Source organism: Thermobia domestica, chromosome 9, assembly GCF_964235325.1.
Source record: "Thermobia domestica chromosome 9, izTheDome1.hap1.1, whole genome shotgun sequence".
Lineage (NCBI taxonomy): Eukaryota > Metazoa > Arthropoda > Insecta > Zygentoma > Lepismatidae > Thermobia > Thermobia domestica.
In genome coordinates, this window is record NC_137462.1 from 158,462,382 (window position 1) to 158,483,221 (window position 20,840).

General features: G+C 34.1%; 1 protein-coding gene across 1 annotated transcript in view; it reads right to left on the reverse strand.

The window, feature by feature from the left end:
* LOC145695139 (D-beta-hydroxybutyrate dehydrogenase, mitochondrial) overlaps positions 1 to 20,840 on the reverse strand; it is a 173,526-nt gene that overhangs the window by 77,332 nt on the left and 75,354 nt on the right. The window contains exon 2 of the mRNA XM_081772071.1: positions 15,239 to 15,391. Within this exon, the coding sequence (XP_081628197.1) occupies positions 15,239 to 15,391 (153 nt within the window). The remainder of the gene's footprint in view (positions 1 to 15,238; positions 15,392 to 20,840) is intronic.

A 20,840-nucleotide genomic window follows, 5' to 3' on the forward strand; every position in this document is an offset into this window, starting at 1 on the left:
TTAATCCCTTGAATTTGATTCGTTAAGTCGCTTATGGTCTTCGTTGTCGTACAGAATACCTATATATAAATTTTAAGTATGTAAGTAGAACAGTAACCGAAAGAAGCTATCAGATTGTAAGTAAAATTAAATTCTTGAGTAAACTCTCTCATTACCACAAGAATATCACATCATGTAAATTTCTACTTCAAAAATCTATCCTACTTCTTGAAGATTCCTCTCATATATACGAGTATATCAGTAGTTATATCTAGCTTCCAAATAAATGCTATCACAAGGCCTTGTGATTTTTCATTTTAAATTACGTATCCTACTTCTTGAGTATTTTTCAAAACTCGTAATATCTATATAAATATCAGTCATCCAACCAACTTTCTAAACTCCTAAAATTTTGATAACTGATGATGGTTAAAATTTAATGATGAAAAACGGAAAATGTAGTACTTTATTTCTGTAATAAATGAATTATTTTTAAAGAAAAATCTCTGTAAGATGCTGCATTATCTCTTTAGCTAATACAATTAGAGCTAATACAATTGCAACATTAGATAAAAACAGATTTTTCAATGCAATAAACTCACTGAAAGCTTGAGAATGATGGCGGAAGACAATAATACACATTATTATTGCGTGTGAAGAAGAAAACGGTTAAAAAGTACAGATTAAGACATGTTTTAGTGTGATTCTAGATGATAATTCCATCTTTTTTTTTTCACATTTATGTGAATATTACAATTAAAATGAAAACTTAACCTTGTGAAATCTTTCTAATAACGGATGAATGTGTTTTAATTATTCAAGGTTTAATATACCTCGTGGAAAGCACAAACCTTCTTTTTCCCTTACCTTGAAAGCATAGCACTTTTCATAATAAACCGTTTCCTTTCTAATATGGAAATAATATCCATGTTCACTTAGGAAATATTTTTAAAATTTTCACATCATGTTTTGATTTTATTTTTAGACTTATTATTAGAATTACGTGAATTGTTGCTATCACGCTCATTTTTTTTTAAAAAACGATAAAGTTTCTCTAGCATAAGATTCAAGTTCTTTTGATAGCATCATTAGATTGAAGTTTATTTTGCTCCGTTAATTTGTTCATTTATGCAGTGAATGTACACACAAATGAAGGCCAGGCTTTCTACTTTTGCCTTAAAGTATTTCCGTGCATTCACCCATTGCCATTATTTTATGTTCTAGAATACAGTTTATTTAAAAAGATGTAAAGCTCCTTTCATGAGAATGAATATCATAAGAGTAGACGTGATTTACTTATGGATGCCCAGGCTATACTATTACTGGAGGAAAAAAGAATTTTCGATAGAAAACTAATTTTCTCGAGGAAGCAAAAGATAAGAAAGAATTTTTTTTTGGAAATATATAGCCTAAAGGGAGATTTTTGTGCTGAGAATAGAGTATCTTATCAATCCCTGAAGTTAAAATATGAAATCCGGCATTTGTACTTACCATTAAAAGTAACAAGCAAATGTTTCAGCATTTTTGAAAATTCCGCAGCGTTTCTTTCTTTCTTTCTTTCTTTCTTGTTTTAATGGTGTACTATCGTTTTTCGTAATCAGTGTGCGCACAATATTTCGGAAGTACCTAGATACACAACTAGTATTTAGTACTTTGATCTAGGTAATTTTTAACTTTTTATCTTTTAGATAATACTTAATTATATTTTTCAGTACCTGGTACATGAAATTCTAAGTACATTTTACATGCTTTTGCAGAGAAAAAACCAAATCCTTGAGTAAAACACAGAATAAATGCCTCGAAAGGTACAGAAACTATTACCAGCCTGACAAAAGTCTCAAATAAATCTATCCATTACTTAAAACACTCAAAAGAAATATTCTCATGATAACGAGTATTATCTAAATATTAAAGTGCTTCTGAAATCGATTCTACTTTAATTATTTGTGGTAGTGTTTTTAATTCAATTTATTGTTCAAGTAAGCTCTTTGTGTCAGGTTAACAGACATGTCAAGTCAAGAGTTTTGTAACATTATTATTGAATTATATGTCGTAATTGAAATTTAGTTTTTGTCCAAAGTATTTTCATTGATCTGATATTAGGAACAAGAAAAATATATGATTATTATTATTATATTTTGTATTATTTAAACCCACAGTGTTTATTTTTACTATATTTTTAATTAGAAAAGAAATATTTTAACAGTGCGTCTAGGTATTTGAGCTACTTATTTGACATTTACTATTGTAAAACATCATTATGTCACAATTATTTTCTTCTTGAAACTGATCTTTATGTTGATATCATGCAAAGTGCTGTATTCTCATTTACCAGCTTCTCGCTAAAATATGTTATTATTAAGTACATTTCCAGTAGTAGAGAGTTTTTGTCAAACTAATCAAGAAATGACTAATCCTAGGAGAACAAGAAGCACAATATGGAGAATAACTTATTTCGTTTCCTTCATAAAACCTATTATGGATTGATTATATATATATATATATATATATATATATATATATATATATATATATATATATATATATATATATATATATATATATATATATATATATATATATATATATGTGAATTAATTCGGGCAATTGAGCAAAATACGGCTGATGTTGGCTGCTCTGAATTAGTGAATATAGAATCATTTCCTAAATATAGAACCCAGCCTAATTTAATATGACTGTTACAATAAATTATTCTTTAGTGTTGCTATCCACGAGTATCTTCTGCCAAGATAGGCGTAACAGTTAGATATTCACTTCTTCTAATTCCGTACTTTCAACTTGAATCTTTGACTTTCTTATGAAGTTATTAAACATTACCATAGTCTTTTCCATATTCACTTCTAGAAGGTAAAAGCTGGGAGGGGGGACAGCCAGACCCCAGACTGATAGTATATCATGAGTTTAATATACACTTTCAAAAATATATAAATAAGAGTTTAAATTATTTTTGTAACTCAAAAACTGGGGGGTCCTAGGCCTTCTCGGCCCCGGGCTAGATCCGCCACTGTGCAGATCTGTGTTGCTATTAGCTTAAATTACATCATTAACGAAACAAAGATGGGTCAGATGCTCTACATTTATATTTATTTCTTTATTCTTTCAGTTGAGAGATCGAAACTTTAATACCTGGCAGGTATTATATTTATTAGGCCTATACTATTTAAGCAGTATAGGGTCTACTAAAAATTTACTGTACTATGAAACGTATAAGTAAAATTACAATGAAACTGTTACAAATATGTTGTCAGTAGTAAAATTATAACTCAGTTTAAAAGCTGAGTAGAATTGGCATAATAATAATAATAATAATAATAATAATAATAATAATAATAATAATAATAATAATAATAATAATAATAATAATAATAATAATATATTATCAACAGTAGGGCCTATTCCTGCCATTACGTTGCATTATATATAGATAATAGCAGCACATTTCTAATAATTTGCTGTAATTCTCATTAACAATCTTACAGTGCGGAACCATCTATTTACTTATTTGAATGATCATAATTATAATTATCGTAAGAATTTTGTGATAATTGGCAGGTCACTTACCATGAACGGAGAAAGCTTGTATCGCTACGGTCCTCAACTAAACTTCGTTTAACGAAGCAATTAATCGTTACCGAAGCAACTATGTAACATTTATAGCCTCTTTTGACACTCCTTCTTTTTCTTTTCACTGTACATTCTGCATTTCGTACATACTAGATATCTTAATTTATAAAATATCGTAATTAATTGTTAAATACATTAATTATTTTATTACCAATCACCTTTTCACTATTTACGGAAAACAGCGGTGAAGATCGCAGTGAGGAAGTCAAGTCAGGGTTTCTAACGATTGTCTGTTCTACTTGCTAGTTAGTTGTGTGTATGGAGCACTCAAAAAATATAGTTAAAAAAAAATACCACGTAAGTAATGGACATAACCGTATTTCCTCCATACAAAACGTAACATTTAATGTGTGATTCGTCACAATTTCACGGACAGCCAAGTGAGAAAGCGCAATGCATACGAAAAGATCGAACAAGGCGGGTGTCAAGACCACACACCAGCACAACCCGTGTCGATTTGTCAACTTGCATGTGACAGAATATTTGTTTCATTTGCTGGCACTCGACGACACCAGAGAGACAGAGTGCGAGAGTATATAAAAGACGGAGAGATGAGCATCAGGTGTCAACCGCCCTTTCAACCTGTTGCAATTGAAGCAAACAGTCGTAACTGTTTTACGACGACGAGTTTTCTCTTCTGGTCGTTTGTCGAGAAGACTTGAAACGTCATAACATAATTAATATCCGTCTACCCTTTTGCCTTGCTTTGCTTTGCTTGATTTAATGAAGCGTTTGGGGAGTGTTGCTTGTCTTGAAAACTTGCTCTGCTTGGGCTATAAATGGAAGACATTTCCTAATAAATCAGTGAATCTGCAGGAGAAGAAACAAATTCGTGAAAATTAATGACGCAAGACGTAAACTGTGTAATTTTCTTTCACAAAATAAATTATTTTCAGGTGTTTTTATAGTCGTGTTAACATAATCTGTTGAAAAGTTAATACTACTATAAATATATGCATTGCCTTCCACCTTGATTCATTATTTTTAAATGAACACGGAATTTACTCAGTCCCATGTACTTTTAGGAGACTGTTTAAAAATGCATTGGAGGACCATTCCTCTGAAACCCACCTGGATATTAAAGTGAAAACTTGTTAAGGTTTTCCCTTTACACATGTTCACTATGTTTAAATGTGCCAGATGTACTATATGTTCTATAATATTCTACACATGTAGTTCCACACCTTTTCTATCTTTCGTACTAATGCTTGTCTTTTTTTCACAGATTATACCTCTATTTAGATAAAAATATTTGTATTTAGTAATTATTCTTGCTTTTAATATCATCAGATGTAGAAAAAACGAAACGAAATCTTTGTGTCCCGCGGTTATGCTGGCTAGGCTAAAGATTGTGATGGTGAGAAATGCAGGAAATGATGAAATGAAGAAAGTGGAAGGAAACGGGAGAACCCAGAGAAAATCTCCATACACGGTGTTTGTCCACCACAAAGTTCACTTGGCCCAAGCTGGGATCGAACAATTACCCCACGCACCAAAGGAGAATACTCTGCCACTGAGCTACCTCGGCCCCTAACGTAGAACCGAAATTCTAAATAAATGTTATAAAATGGCATGCGTAAGAGTAAATGACAATTGGTAGGTTAATTGCTGTTATGGCCTGTTTCCATTACGAGACTGTATTAGTTTCCCTCATTTACCATTAAAAATTTTAACTAAATTTTATTAACTTTGTATTGTTTGTACTACAAACATAAAGATTAAGGTGTATTTTCTGTCAGTACTAATTATTTTGTGAGTACCTCATAAATGTAATCAATTGCGTGCAATACTGTACATCTATGGATATGAAAACATTAGGTTGGAATCTGCTCTTTTTAATAGTATATGAGATTATTTTAAAAAGCAGTGAGAATGCACTGAAACAAATAAAAATAAAAGAAATGGTTAAATGGAGATTTTACTTGAAATTAATCTACTGCTAAACTTAATAGCCAAGATAGTCAACACTTGATTTTGTATCAGAAGCAAGAATTGTCGATATTTGCTATTAGGATTGTGAGGATTGAAAAGAGTATTTACTTGTAAATGCGATGAGTTCTTACCAAAGAAAATCTCACAATTCCTGTGTTCAAGTGGCTAATGTGCGCGCCTGTGGTACACGGGTTCCTGGATTCCATTCCTGGTGGCATAATCTTGAAAAAATTTTAATGCATTATGGTGGTTTGAATTTCATCTTGAACTACGGGTCCATGTGTCATATAACCTCGGTGCTAAAAGTGATGTTAAACTCAAATCTAACCAACCAAATAAAGACTATTGTCTTTGTTTAACTGTTTGATTCTTACTTGGAGTTTAAGCATGAGGCCTATATGCGTGCGAAGAGATCGTAAATTTTAATGGTGAATCTGTAACACATGTTCTCTTGGTGAGGTATATACCTAAGCCATCCGCGCCAAAAAAAAAAAAAAAAAAAAAAAACCCGTCATTTTACTTGATTATTACAAGCATTTCCATTTAAAAAAAACAACTTTTTCTGGTTTTCTAACTTTGAGTTTTCGCGTATATTTGAAAAAAATGTTTACATCTTTTCTTATATGAAGAAGGCGAGTTTTGTACTATGATTTCTTTGACAGAGCAGGAATTAACTGGCAAGAAGGAATAGACAGAGGGACAACAAAGATTATGTCTATGCTTATCTGTAGACAATTTGTGTGTGGAACGAAATATTAAGTGTAGGTAGGTGTTTCATTTATTGAATTCTAAATAAAAACTTATATATATATAGTATTTACAAATATAGAGGTAGCATTAAATACCTATGCCATATTGAGTTAAGAAGGGTACAAGGAAAAATGATTTTTTTGAAACCACGATCAAAACAAATTCTACAAAAATAAAAGCAAACAATAAAAAAAAAGTTACAAGGATGATAGACATACGTACATCAATCAATAAATCTCGTCGAGCTGAACAAAATGACATGCTTGAGGGTAAAATTCTAATGCGTAGTTTTTGAGAAAACCGAAAAAACACATTTTTATACCGCTAAAAATGCCATTCGTAGCCTATAATAACAGACTCAATAACACTAAACCTATTAACGTGAAACTTATACTCAAATATACTGTGATCAACCCTTTAATTATGATAAGAGTATACATACATGCATCAGGATAAAAGTAAGATTATACATCAAGATAAGATAAACGTTCTTATGATTAGTGAAATAAACAGTACTAATAACCAACAAACTACTATTAACTCTTTAACTCTTTAATTTTAATCATGAAATTGAATAAAATTTGTAGTATTAAAGTGAATGACTATGAAAAAATAATCAGTAGAATCTGAATGTGGGAGGTAACGAGAGATCCGAGAAACTCATGAACACGATTGTCCACGACAAATTCACGTGGACGGGAATCAAACCAGAGACTCCTCACATTAGAGGTGAGCGTTCTACCACTGAGTCACTGTTCTCTCTCTCTCTCCCATTTTAGGCATCTTTCAATTAATGTTCTTATAGCAAATATTTCTTATAAAATTATCAAGCTAAAGTACATGGCAGTCAGTCGAAAACGAAGACAAAGTGTGAAAAATATTACTCTTTCATTCAGGAAGCAAGGATATTTACTAAAAATGCAACAACAAGAGAGAGAGAGAGAGAGAGAGAGAGAGAGAGAGAGAGAGAGAGAGAAATACAAGACAGAAAGGTACTGACTGATCCATGGTTAATAAGTACCCGAACTAAGCATGATAAAATTATAATTCAGTACGTGAGAGCTATGAGGAGGTCATTAACCATGATAGCGTATCTTATGGTTTAAGAGTGCGACAACCGACCTTCATGGTACAGTGACCACGAGCACACGGAACGCAAGTAATTGATTCTCTCCACTTCTTTTTTTTATTATTTTATTTATTTTCTTTCTTTACCTTTCGACTAGAAAGCTACTTCTCCCAATTTTTCCTCCTGACTTCACTGAATTTTTCGTGACGAAGAGTGTTGCAAATCGTTCACTGTAACAAGCTTGCTAAAATTTAGAAATATATATAAGTATATACCTCTGTGAAACATTCCGTAAAGCGTAACTAATCTTAATATGCTGTGCAATATCAGATAGACGAGTAATAATGCTGGAGAAGATGGAAAGTCAGTGTAGTGGTAGTAGAATACCCGCCGAAACGTATCAGATGAAAACAGTTTTTTTTTTTCAATTGTATATACACACAGAAAGAAAGTATACTGGCTGTATCACTAGACAATAAATTTGATACTAGAAATTCATATTTGTACAGAGCAGAGCACCTAATCTTGTGAAAGCAGAAAAAGAAATTAGTAGTGACAGACAGCTTGGTTTGGATGGTATGATATTTTTCAATTAATATTAAAACCGGAAATGTTAGTAGATTTTTACCACATCCGGTTTTAGTAGCGAGATTACAGTAGAGATGGAATATAGATGGAATTTACTATTCGGGCGCTTAATTGATTACACAAAACCGCTTCTCGGTATGTATTACAATTTTTATTATATAGTAATCAATGTTAAAACAAGGAGCAATTGGTTTCTGTAACTTCCGATTTGAATAGAGGGTTAAGAGAGGAGATAGTACTCAATATTATGACGCTAAATAGATTCCAAAAGACATTTCTTGCTCTCTTATCGTTTTTGTTCCATTGTATATCAATATTGGAACCAGAAAGTTGTAGAGGATTTCTCTCACTTCCGGTTTTAGTAGAGAGTTGAGGATGAAAATGAAATATACTTTTGGGACGCTTAATCGATTACAAAAATCCGCTTCTAGCTAGCTTTTACCATTCTTGCTTCATAATGACAATAAAGCCGGAAATGGTTGATTTCTACCATTTCCAGTGTGTGTGCATCATACCCGCCAACGAACTCGATTGCCCCTACACCCTGGCCAAAGTTGATGAAGATTTATCAAAGTAGTTCCTGAGAGTTTTGCCTCTCGAACAAACTAACGGACAGGGTTATTAGGTAAAGGAGTTTTTGGTAAATCAAAGCCAAATCCCTTAATGAATTGATAACTTTGATTTTACGCCCTGTAAGCTAAAGGAGGTGGATGATTAATGGAAAATGAATAATTATGAAAGAATTAGTGGAATGAGAGAATGGGAGGAAATTGAGAAGCACTCGAATATCCAAGTACACGGTGTTGTCCATTACAAACTTACATGGCTTGGAGATCGAATCAGGGGCATCTATATCACTTAAAAAAAAGTCTCTCTTCCTCTTGTTTTCTCTTTATCACACTTTTTATTAGTACCTTACTCGATAAAGGCAGGACCTCAGACATATTAAGGACAGTTGAAAACAGCTACGTTCTTCATATGGATTCAAACTCTGAATGGATTTTGCCCAAGGGCGCCGATCCTGGGAGGTCGAGGGAGGCCGGATCCCCGAAAGCTTATGGGCCTCCCTATTGTATTTATGAATATACAATATTTTGCATAATTTGAATGCAATTTGTCTTAAAATCCTCACATATATACCTTCTGCATCTGAATGCCCCCCTCCAAATTTACAGAGAAATCGGAGCCCTTGGTTTTACCTCGCAGTCATCACTGTAACACTTCAGACCACTTGACATATCGCATCAGCACCACTGTGCCACCATAAGGAGAGAAAACACTATAATTTGCAAATAATGTGCAAAGCACGATGCTATCTTATAGCAAATATGATTTTTTAGCATGATTCTGCTAACGTTAAAATTAATTCATAAGAATCATGTATTTTTTGGAGGCTCATTTGATAACATAGGTCGAATCACACACCGGTGTCTTCTCTGTATACCATAGGTACATACGATACAATCATTCTAACGCAGCTTTCCCAACCATTTTCAACTTGCGGCACATTACGGGTGTAACTTGAATTCTCGCGGCACACTCAAAAATTATTTGTAAATATAAAATAGCGTGGTGGTTTTTTATCCGTGGTGGTTTTTTCTGATTACTGATCTCCACCTCACAGAGAAGAAAGCTCGATCACTGGTTTTTCCCCGTGGTAAATCATTATGCTTATTTATTTTCATTCTAATTTAAAAATAGAAAACAATTGCAATGAAATGTTGGGCTCAGGTTTTTCAAAATACGCTTTCTTTTTTGCAAGCTGTATCCAACCTTTCACTAAGAAGGAAGATCACTAAATAACGAACGAACAAACAAATCTTTTACTTTAAAACACAAATGTAGGTAACTTCTATGCATGTTTGCTTTGTCGAAAGGATTGAATGATATTTTAACATTTCAAGTTACGAAATAGTCTGCAACAACGAAGCAATAATGGTCATAACAATGATAAATACTTTTTTCAACATTAAAAAATGTACAGAAAAGTAACACGGTATGAAACTTAAAATTCATAGTGGAGGTTCCTAGTAATGGGAAATACAAATATAAATTTTCCCTATGTCTTGCAATTTGATTGCTATATTTCTAGAATTAGTAATTTTGTTTTTATTTCCTCGCGGCTCACCAGCAGCCCATTCACTGCACACAAGTGTGCCGCGGCATACCGGTTGGTAAACGCTGTTCTAACGTAAGTAGCAAGATGTTAGGAACCTTGGTGATATATGACATAGTGCTGATCATACCACTGTCCAGGTTATGCAACCAAACAAATCTAATTGTATGTAGAGCTGTATGATATTTTAGGATAGAATTGTTGCTGTTAATTAGTGGTTTTTGAACTGCCCACCTAGTGAAACCAGCTTAACTTGGATATCTACTTAATTGACTAGGGTAGTAGTGGAACTATGACATGTGCTATTAGTAGTCTGTTAATTGTCCAATTACGTCAGTTTGATATAGTTTCCTTTGGAACTAATAATAGACAATATACATACTAGTTCATGTATTTTATAATACATGGTCAGATTAGTGTCAGATGTCAGGAAAAATATTTCAGTTTTAATGGATGTTAATGTTTAATCACGTGTGACTACCATTTTCTGGAACCTTTTTTAAAAGAAATTTAGTCTGAAGATTAACATTTTAATTGGTTGATATGTATTTATATCAATTGTCAACAGCGAAGCTCTATAGAACGAGACTTGCAGTTTAAAGTGGGATCTAAACCACTGTAGCGCGTTCAAAACTTTCCCACTAGGGTCCAGAACCTCGTGCACCTATCCATAAGACATATGACATTTATTTCACTTAAGGTATAAGATCAATTGTGACAGGCATAGACGTTGGAGCTTCCTGTTATAGACTTCCATCAGTACTTCTGTCTATTGTCAAAACTGAAGCTCAAATACAGTTGAGAAAAGGGAAGAAAACTTTTATAGCCCATCCAGTCGGCTTTTATGAATATAAATATGGTAGAACTTGTGTCGCCCGGATAATCCGCTTGCAGGAAGGGTTCCTGAGTTCGGCAACAAAATTAATTAACCCAAAAATGAAATCTTTAATTACATACCTAATATAATCAATCGTTTAGGTTGGTGTCAAAATTATTCACGAATTAAACAATGTACTTTATTTCTAATTCATAAAGCGGCGGATTTATAAACATCAGTTCTTTGCACAGAATTAAATCCTCCCCTTAATATTCCATGCTTGTACCTTTAATCTAAAGGAGATGATGATGGATATAGTGATGAACTTGACAATAAAATAATTAACGAATTTTAAAGTGAAGAGAAATGGAACAATCTTTCCACAACAAAAGAAAAACATATCTAAGATGCTTGACTATTACAAACTCCAGATGTTGAAACCAGTGTTTGAATACGTACTCGTGAATTTGTGCTCTAAAATGTGAGTTCTATGACTGAACTACCCTATGTTAATGAGAGTTGAATTGAGTTGATTTTGAGTTTAACGTCCCGTTCAGCAGTGAGACTATGAGAGACGTGGACCTACTGATTAAAGTGGACTCCAAACCACTTGTGTTCCCGCCGGGAATCGAACCCTGGTCTCCCTATGTTAATGTTCTTGGTAAAGCATCTACGTAGTGTTGCTCACGAGGCGAGAAATAAAGTTTTCTCGTTTCGTCACATATTTTTAGAACTCTCGTCTCGTCTCGAATCTCGAATGCTTTCTCTTCTCGTCTCGAATCTCAGAAAGCTGTTGTCATCTCGTCTCGTTTTGTAAATTTATGTACAAAATTTACACAATGTTTTTTTTTCTTAAGTTCATCTAGATATTATCAGAATTCTTCCGCGTCACGAGATCTCCACGAGAAGCGTGATATAGCAACGTTTAAATCATATTTTTTGCTTAATTATATTATATAATGACTGGTGTATGTTCAAACGTTAATAAATTCTGTTAATTAAGTCCGTACAATCACTTCATTAATTTACGGTTTTTATACTATGGATTAGGTAGCACTAAAACAGTGTTTAAGATCTAAAACTTAGGTGAGCTACTGTTGCCACGAGAATCAAGAAATTTCTCGTCTCGTCTCATCACTAGGCTCGAAAAAGAGACGAGATTTGTCACATCTCTCGTTTCATCTCTAAGGCTCGAAGAAGAGACGAGATTTGTCACATCTCTCGTTTCATCTCTAAGGCTCGAAGAAGAGACGAGATTTGTCACATCTCTCGTTTCATCTCTAAGGCTCGAAAAAGAGACGAGATTTGTCACATCTCTCGTTTCATCTCTAAGGCTCGAAAAAGAGACGAGATTTGTCACATCTCTCGTTTCATCTCTAAGGCTCGAAAAAGAGACGAGATTTGTCACATCTCTCGTTTCATCTCTAAGGCTCGAAAAAGAGACAAGATTTGTTACATCTCTCGTTTCATCTCTAAGGCTCGAAAAAGAGACGAGATTTGTCACATCTCTCGTTTCATCTCTAAGGCTCGAAAAAGAGACGAGATTTGTTACATCTCTCGTTTCATCTCTAAGGCTCGAAAAAGAGACGAGATTTGTTACATCTCTCGTTTCATCTCTAAGGCTCGAAAAAGAGACGAGATTTGTCACATCTCTCGTTTCATCTCTAAGGCTCGAAAAAGAGACGAGATTTGTCACATCTCTCGTTTCATCTCTAAGGCTCGAAAAAGAGACGAGATTTGTCACATCTCTCGTTTCATCTCTAAGGCTCGAAAAAGAGACGAGATTTGTCACATCTCTCGTTTCATCTCTAAGGCTCGAAAAAGAGACAAGATTTGTTACATCTCTCGTTTCATCTCTAAGGCTCGAAAAAGAGACGAGATTTGTCACATCTCTCGTTTCATCTCTAAGGCTCGAAAAAGAGACAAGATTTGTTACATCTCTCGTTTCATCTCTAAGGCTCGAAAAAGAGACGAGATTTGTCACATCTCTCGTTTCATCTCTAAGGCTCGAAAAAGAGACGAGATTTGTTACATCTCTCGTTTCATCTCTAAGGCTCGAAAAAGAGACGAGATTTGTCACATCTCTCGTTTCATCTCTAAGGCTCGAAAAAGAGACGAGATTTGTCACATCTCTCGTTTCATCTCTAAGGCTCGAAAAAGAGACAAGATTTGTTACATCTCTCGTTTCATCTCTAAGGCTCGAAAAAGAGACGAGATTTGTCACATCTCTCGTTTCATCTCTAAGGCTCGAAAAAGAGACGAGATTTGTCACATCTCTCGTTTCATCCCTAAGGCTCGAAAAAGAGACGAGATTTGTCACATCTCTCGTTTCATCTCTAAGGCTCGAAAAAGAGACAAGATTTGTTACATCTCTCGTTTCATCTCTAAGGCTCGAAAAAGAGACGAGATTTGTCACATCTCTCGTTTCATCTCCAATTTTGAAAATGTTTCTTATCATCTCGTTTTCTCCTCTCGTAGGCAACATTATATCTACCTAAGTGTAACAATTAGCACTTACTTTGAACTCTCTACTACTTTTTATCATACAGATCTATCTTTAAATTATCTTGATTAATACGTATGACTTAAAATTTTCTACACAAACATAAATCAATGTTTATCATTAAAATTAACTATGGCAATTAAATTGGTCACGATTACAGATAGCACAGCTAATTAATGTAATCTGTTATTATGAAGTTCTTTTTTTACATAGCATTGGAACTCATGTTGATAAATTCATATTTACATAGCGTACTCAAGATTCAAAATGGACAAAATCAGTTGAAATAACATATACCCAAAGAATAAAGAAAATAATACTTGATAAATGGAAACTGCTTCCCACGAAACATCATTGTTTTCTTTGTTAAAAGAAAAACAAAACAACAAAACACGTTAATCGGAAGTTACGCTAAACGGTGAGACTAACTTTGTATGGTATGCCCTTAAAAAATCAAAATAACCAAACTGGAAATACAACTTAATATTATCGTGACCTGACACGAAAGCACAGTGAACTTTGATATTCAGCTAAGAAAAGAGCTGAAAATATTGTTATTAGAAAAGCTATGTTGTTGGAATTTGTTGCAATTTATCAAAAGTAACCCTATAAGGGATGTTAATTCTGAGTTGTAAAATTTATAATGAGCAAGTTTGTCAAATATGTTTTTGTAAATCCCCATAGTCATCCTAACTGAATCTCTCTTCAACGGAAATAATTAGCTGTACAGTTTTATCGTACAAAGAACAGGAGAGCAAACAATATACCCGTTTCTGAAATAAAATTTATACACATTTCCGGATCCGGAAATTCTACCTTATTTTGAACAGTGACGCTTTTACATTTTATGTACAACCAAAGATTTTTCATTAACTTTCGTTTCGATAAATGATGGGATACGACAAGTTTTCGAAGCCTAGGTTATTGCTTAAAATTGAATTGGCCAAGGATAAGATGAATTTACCACCAAAATTATTATTATTATTATTATTATTATTATTATTATTATTATTATTATTATTATTATTATTATTATTATTATTATTATTATTATTATTATTATTATTAATAATAATAATAATAATAATAATAATAATAATAAAGAAAGTACAATAACTTCCCTTATTTTTTTCATGGAGCATTATGTGAGTTGAATAATTCATATTGCTTGGGATTGAAATCCATCAGTTATTAGAGGACAGTGGTGAATCTAGAAGGTACAAACTGAAGGGACCCAGCCAGAACCCAGTCTATGACAGATAGCTTGTATTATGAGTTTACTATAAACTTTCAAAAATATATAAATAATAGCTTCAATTATTTTCGTCATTTAAAAAACGAGGGGGGGGATAGCCTCAGGCTAGATCCGCCGCTGAAAACGGGTTAATAAAAAGTTTCTTTTACATACTTGTACTGTGCATAGCACAACATTACTAGTAACCAACACCTGGAAATACAACTAAGTAATTATTAGTAATTATTGTGTATTGATTGATCACAAAATAGGATCTGGTTCTGCTTAGAACATCTGACGGATGCTCTCTGTATCTTGTAAACATAATGAGACAACTTTTCCTAGAATGTCTTGTTTGACATTCTTTATGTATTTCTTGTTACATAACACTCTTTCTGTTAGTCAATGTTTTGATTCTGGGTGGTTGGCTATGCCACAAATGCAACATTTGTTATTACCCTTTGTAACCGCAAATATCTCAAATGATTCACTCATTCCATATGACTCATCAACGAAAAATGTGGTTTGAAAAAAAAAAAAAAAAGATTTGCTTTACCCTGTCAAGAAAAAAAAAAGTTCTGACGTAACTCTTGTTAATGACTCACCTCTTGTATTCTTGAGGAGGGGAATGAAAGTGCGAGCTGCTCTCAGCGTCCCCACAACATTGAGTTTGAGCATCACATCCCAGAGTGCAACGTCCTGGGCTTCGAGTCGACCTCTGCAGCATACACCCGCTGTATTAATAACTGCCCATAATCCTGCGAAAGAAAACAAAATATTGCATTCAGTATTGGGTAGAGAGAAATTGCAACATAGTTAAAGTACAAGTAGTTTTATCATGAAATCTTTATTGGAAACAAACCTGTTAATAGGTAAGAAGTTGACTTGTACAGTACAAGCTTGAAACTCAATAACGTGGAAATGGCATGGCTTTCGAAAGAATCACGAACTGGTTATTCTTTGACTGAGAACGTAATTTAGCTTTGGCTGATAATAATAATATATTGAATTATGGTGTATTTCATTACAGTTCACATTAAATTAAAAACGCTAATATGTGTGTGTGTGTGTGTATGTATGAAACTCATTCTATCTTAATCAAACTTAGCTTGATGATATACCATTTGTGAGCATCATATGCGTATCGCAGGGGCGTCATTTAGGGAGGGCAGGAGGGGGCAATTGCTCCCCAAGACTTTGAGGAATACATATACTTTAATCGATGGTCTACTAAGTACTAATACAAACGTGAAAGTCTTATGTCGGTGGTGCTCTTGCTCCCCCCCCCTCCAAGCGAAATCTGAAATGACGCCCCTGTGCGTATGAAGTATCAGATTATCTAAACAGTTTTGAGCCTTTGGCGGTCAAAATTGCGAGTACATTTATTGTTATTTGAAAATAATATTATGGAATCTCATATATGCTATTTTGTGTGGTGACCTTCTGCCATTGTTCCGGCAACATCATAATCCCGTCGCTATAGAACTCCTATGGTTTCTATTTTTTGTAAAAATTGTGACGTGTTTTTTTTTTCACAAGCCTCTTTTGAAACTAACAACATCATTCAGGGAGTTGTGCAAAGAGACATAAGCAAATGATAGTCTGATGGTACCAGGTCCAGGCTATACACTGGATACATTAGAACCTCCCAGCCAAGTTCTCGTAATTTCTCACGGATGATACGGTCTGACTTTGTGAGCGTGGTACACAACACCCTTTTTGTTCAGCACTATTGGGCGTTCTTTTTAAAGTATTAGATACATTGACGCTAATTGTCGAGGGTACTAATCCGAGTCTATCGTTCTGTCTTGCAGCAGCAGCTCATGATACACGATACGCTTCCAATACAACCAAACGCACATCATAGCCTTTCTTGGTGGCCTTGTCATAGACTGTGGAGTTTCTACTCGCTTCGAACATGATTTTTTTCGAATAGGTTATCCATTTTTCACCACTGGTGATCTAGCACTTCAGAAATAGCTCAAGTTTGTTACGTTTCAGTAGAGATTCACAAATAGGAATTCGATCGAGTATATGTTTTTGAGTCAGATCATGTAGCATACGAAATTCGAGCTTCTTTTTGTAGCTTGGTTTCTCCAAATAGTTTAATACTGTTTGGTTATGAATGTTTAAGTCATTAGTGGCGACATGACTGCTTACCTACACATTTTGGTATTGTCGACTTTTGATGTGATTAGTCGCCCACTGCGGGGAACATCTTAGACATCATAAGTTCCGGTACAAAAGTGTCTGCAACATCTTTTGGCCGTTGCTTTTGATACGGATGTCTTGCCCCTAAAGTGCACTTTGTTTTCAAGGACCAGCGCAGCAATTGCTGCTTTATCGAAGTAAAATTGTAAAATGTAACGTAATTTTCCGGAAAGTTTAAAATCTTCATGGCGCAATACCTTTCGTCTGATTATAAGAATGTCACCACTTTTTTCTTATCTATTAGCTTCAACTGTCAATTGTCAAACGACGTTACCTCTAACCCGCTGAGACTTATATACCCTGAGATTTGGAACACGAACGTAATCTCATGCACAAAAGGCACAATACTTTTTAGAGGACCTGATACCGGATATGTTTGGTCTCGTATTTATTGATCATAAAATTTGGAGCTCGAACTTAGTTAAAGGATAGCCTATTATGTTTCACATGCCATCGATTACGTTCATCCGATTCTCATTAAGCCTGGCATGAAAGTAGACCTTAATGAGCTTACTATGCATATGAAATTTTATGATGTGCAGACCTTTGGTTCCTGAGTTATTGGGCATCAACTTGGTAGGATATGAACTTAGTAAAATAATAATAATAATAAAAAAATATATCACTAAACGGGGTCTACAAAACTTCGAATTTTGATCCAATTTTAGCGCGCTATATCCTTATTGTTGATAGTCATTCAATAAATCAGTCAACCTCCAATTCCTTGTAAAGATCGACCTCCAAAATGCATCTCTAAGATGGGGAAATAGTAGACTTCTACACTATGAAAATTGTCTATGTTGATTTATCTTCTGTTGCATTTTATGTTACAATCATCATAGCCATATTTTATGTTACAATTGGTACAATCAGGATTAAATATGAGAGGGAAAGCGGAGGACGTTGTCCCCCTACTTCCAAAAAGTATCTATGGCGTCCTTCCACTTCCTATAAAATTACAATGGGCAAAGATAGGCACGAGGACGGCCTGACGTCATGCGCTCCTTATCTTTTCAGATCCACTTTTAACCATGGGTACAATCACAGTGAAAACAACTGATTTATCTGTGCTAGAATCAATGAAGAGCGATCTATTCTTGCTTATGTTAAACCTACTCGTTATATAAAGAATATAAACACTACGTGTCTCTTTCTTAAGGTTGTGCTACTGAGTTAAAATCTCATTCATAAATAAGAATGATATTCAATGACCGTATATATAACTAATATGTAAAGTGGATGTTGGGTAACAAACAAAGAAGTTGCTCCACACAATGACAGAAAGAACTACCTTCTTGTGTTGCGTACAAACGAAGGCGATTGTTGTGCTCATACGCTAAAACTGTCATTATCTCCCATAGCTCCTATTGTTTGCATACTCTACAATTGCTCAACCCAATTGTTTCTTCAAGCATTCTCCTACAGTTCAAACTAAAGGTCATAAATAAATATTTACGCCTCGCCTTCAGATGGGCGGTGTTCGAGGTCGCCAGCCACGTTTCTTCTTTGTAAGTTAATAAGCTGGCACCCCATTCCACATGATCAATCAAAGGATGGGTGGAAATGCAACCTATAATAAATGTTTTTTCTAATATTTTGTAGTAGAATGAAGATTATCTTCAACTTCATAAACCATTTGTATTTCTAAGTAAATGTTAAAAAAAAAAATGTTAAGTATGTTGTTATGCTTGTATTGTTTTGAATTAACTATGTAGTATTTTTCATAAGTAGAAGTTTTGGTTTGTACATATATATTTAAACACAAACAAACAATTTGTTGAGCAAAACAACATATTCATATGTAGTTTTTATGTAGTAGATAGTTTTATGTAAAACGTAGTTTTATGTGGTATGTAGTATGTAGTTTTTTAATGTGAATATATTGTTTTGTTCACCAAATAGTTTGTGTTTACCTATGTAGGGCTTGTCTTCGTACAATTATCTCCATTCGTTTTATTCGTCAGAATTCTATGCAAGTTCTTATTAAAACATTTTTTGGCTCTTAAAATAAAGAAATGACTTTACATTCAATATTTCTGCAATCGCTTTGCAGGTTGCACATAATATTTCACTTTTGAAAAACCTGATTCAGAAAGGAAAGAACTTACTAGTACATAACACCTAACACGTCAAATCCCTTCCGACCATTTGACATCGGAGAATCGAGTTGGACCTCAGCATGGTACAGATACCAAGATTATATATAGGCCCCTATATAACGGCAAAAAATTAATCAGTGTTTGAATATGCTTTGTACATTTCTTAAAAAAACTACTTTCATTAATTCTTTTAGATGTCAAGAAAATGTCCTGGAAAGTACAACAAGACGCACTTGCATCAAATGAGTATAGATTAAAAATGACTTTTAAATGTAATTAGGACACATGATACATTATCGAAACTCATTGAACAACCCCGGATGACACGTATTCAACCTTTCCTGATACTTTTGGACACCTGACCAGGCATGCACCACATATATTTTGTTTTAGGGAGGACATTTTTTAAAAATTAACGTTAATGCAGGGGTGCCCACAAAGGGGGGCTATGACGCAAACTGCGTCATTGAAATATTTGGGGGGGTTAAAAATCTATATAAATATGTTTGACGGGGTGTAAAAATTAGTCGAAAAGATTTTTTTTTTTCATGGAAGAACACCTATGGATAGACAATTGAGGGGGGGTGCGTCATGGACATGAGGGGGGTGGGCACCACTGGTTAATGTAATCCAAATTACATATGAAAAAAAAAGTGAGATCATGGGTGGAACCAGGGACTGACCCCATGCACTGAGTCATCGCGGCTTCTAATACATAGCGTAGTCGCAGGTCACTACACAGTCCAATCACTGCAGACTTTCATTGTTAATGTTGATAGTAATAAAGAGGTCTAGTTTAGTATTCCTCCAATATATTTCTAATCTCATTAGTATTTTATTATATAGTTGTGGTCAGCAGAAAGTGATAGTACGAATACGTAGTGGTGACATTGTATTCTCATAACAAAATATTATTTATCACTTTAAAGGTTTTCTACTGTATTTTGACTCACGCTCATTATCCTTAATGGAGTTCATGCTCAAAGGCCCATACTCGTACTTGTCCGAGCTCGGGCTCGCTATCCTTAATCATGTGGTCCGGATTCCACGTTAATCAGTAGGTCCCGTCTCATATAGCCTCGCTGTTGAAAGCGACGTTAAACTCAAAATCACCTCAACTCAACGCTATCCTCAATAAGGCTCATGATAGCCCAATGTCGGACCCAGCTCACTCGCGCTGGCACTTACTGTCCTTATTTGGGTTCGGACTTACGCTCTGGCTAGCTATCGACTTTCATAGCTCTTATGCTCAAATATGGTTGCGAGCTCAATTATTGAGCTCGTGGTTGATTGAGCCGAACTTGTGAGTTCTGGATATCTTTGCAATGTACATTACCATCTACATGTGATCTTATCTTTAGGTGAAAATAAAGTTATCATAACTATGTTTTCCAACTATATCCCCCATATGTCCAACTATGTCTGCAAAATTAAATTACTTTGTTTTCAAAGTGCTCCCTGACAAGAAGAATTGTTTTAAATATTTCATACTGGAACAATGGTCGAAAGTTATTGCACTTTGGGCAAGTGCAGAACACTTTCTGAGTATTTTTTACCCATTTTTTCTCAAAATCTGCTTTAATGCTTATATACTGTCTTATTTATCTGTTTGTTTATTTTTTATAGTATAACCTTAGTGCTATAAACCGAATATATTTAGAGTTGAAAGCAAAATGAATACAATAAAACGAGACAAAATGCACAGATATGCTAATACATCATGAACAAGATGCACGAATCGGTATTTATTTTTTACATTTAAGTTTTTTTTAAAGTGCAAAATCAGACGAAGTTCAAAATTTTATTTGCATCAATGTACACTATATGAAGCATAACAACGATTCTTGAAAACTATTAAAGCATTTTGCTTTCAATATCAGCTTACGAATAGAGCATA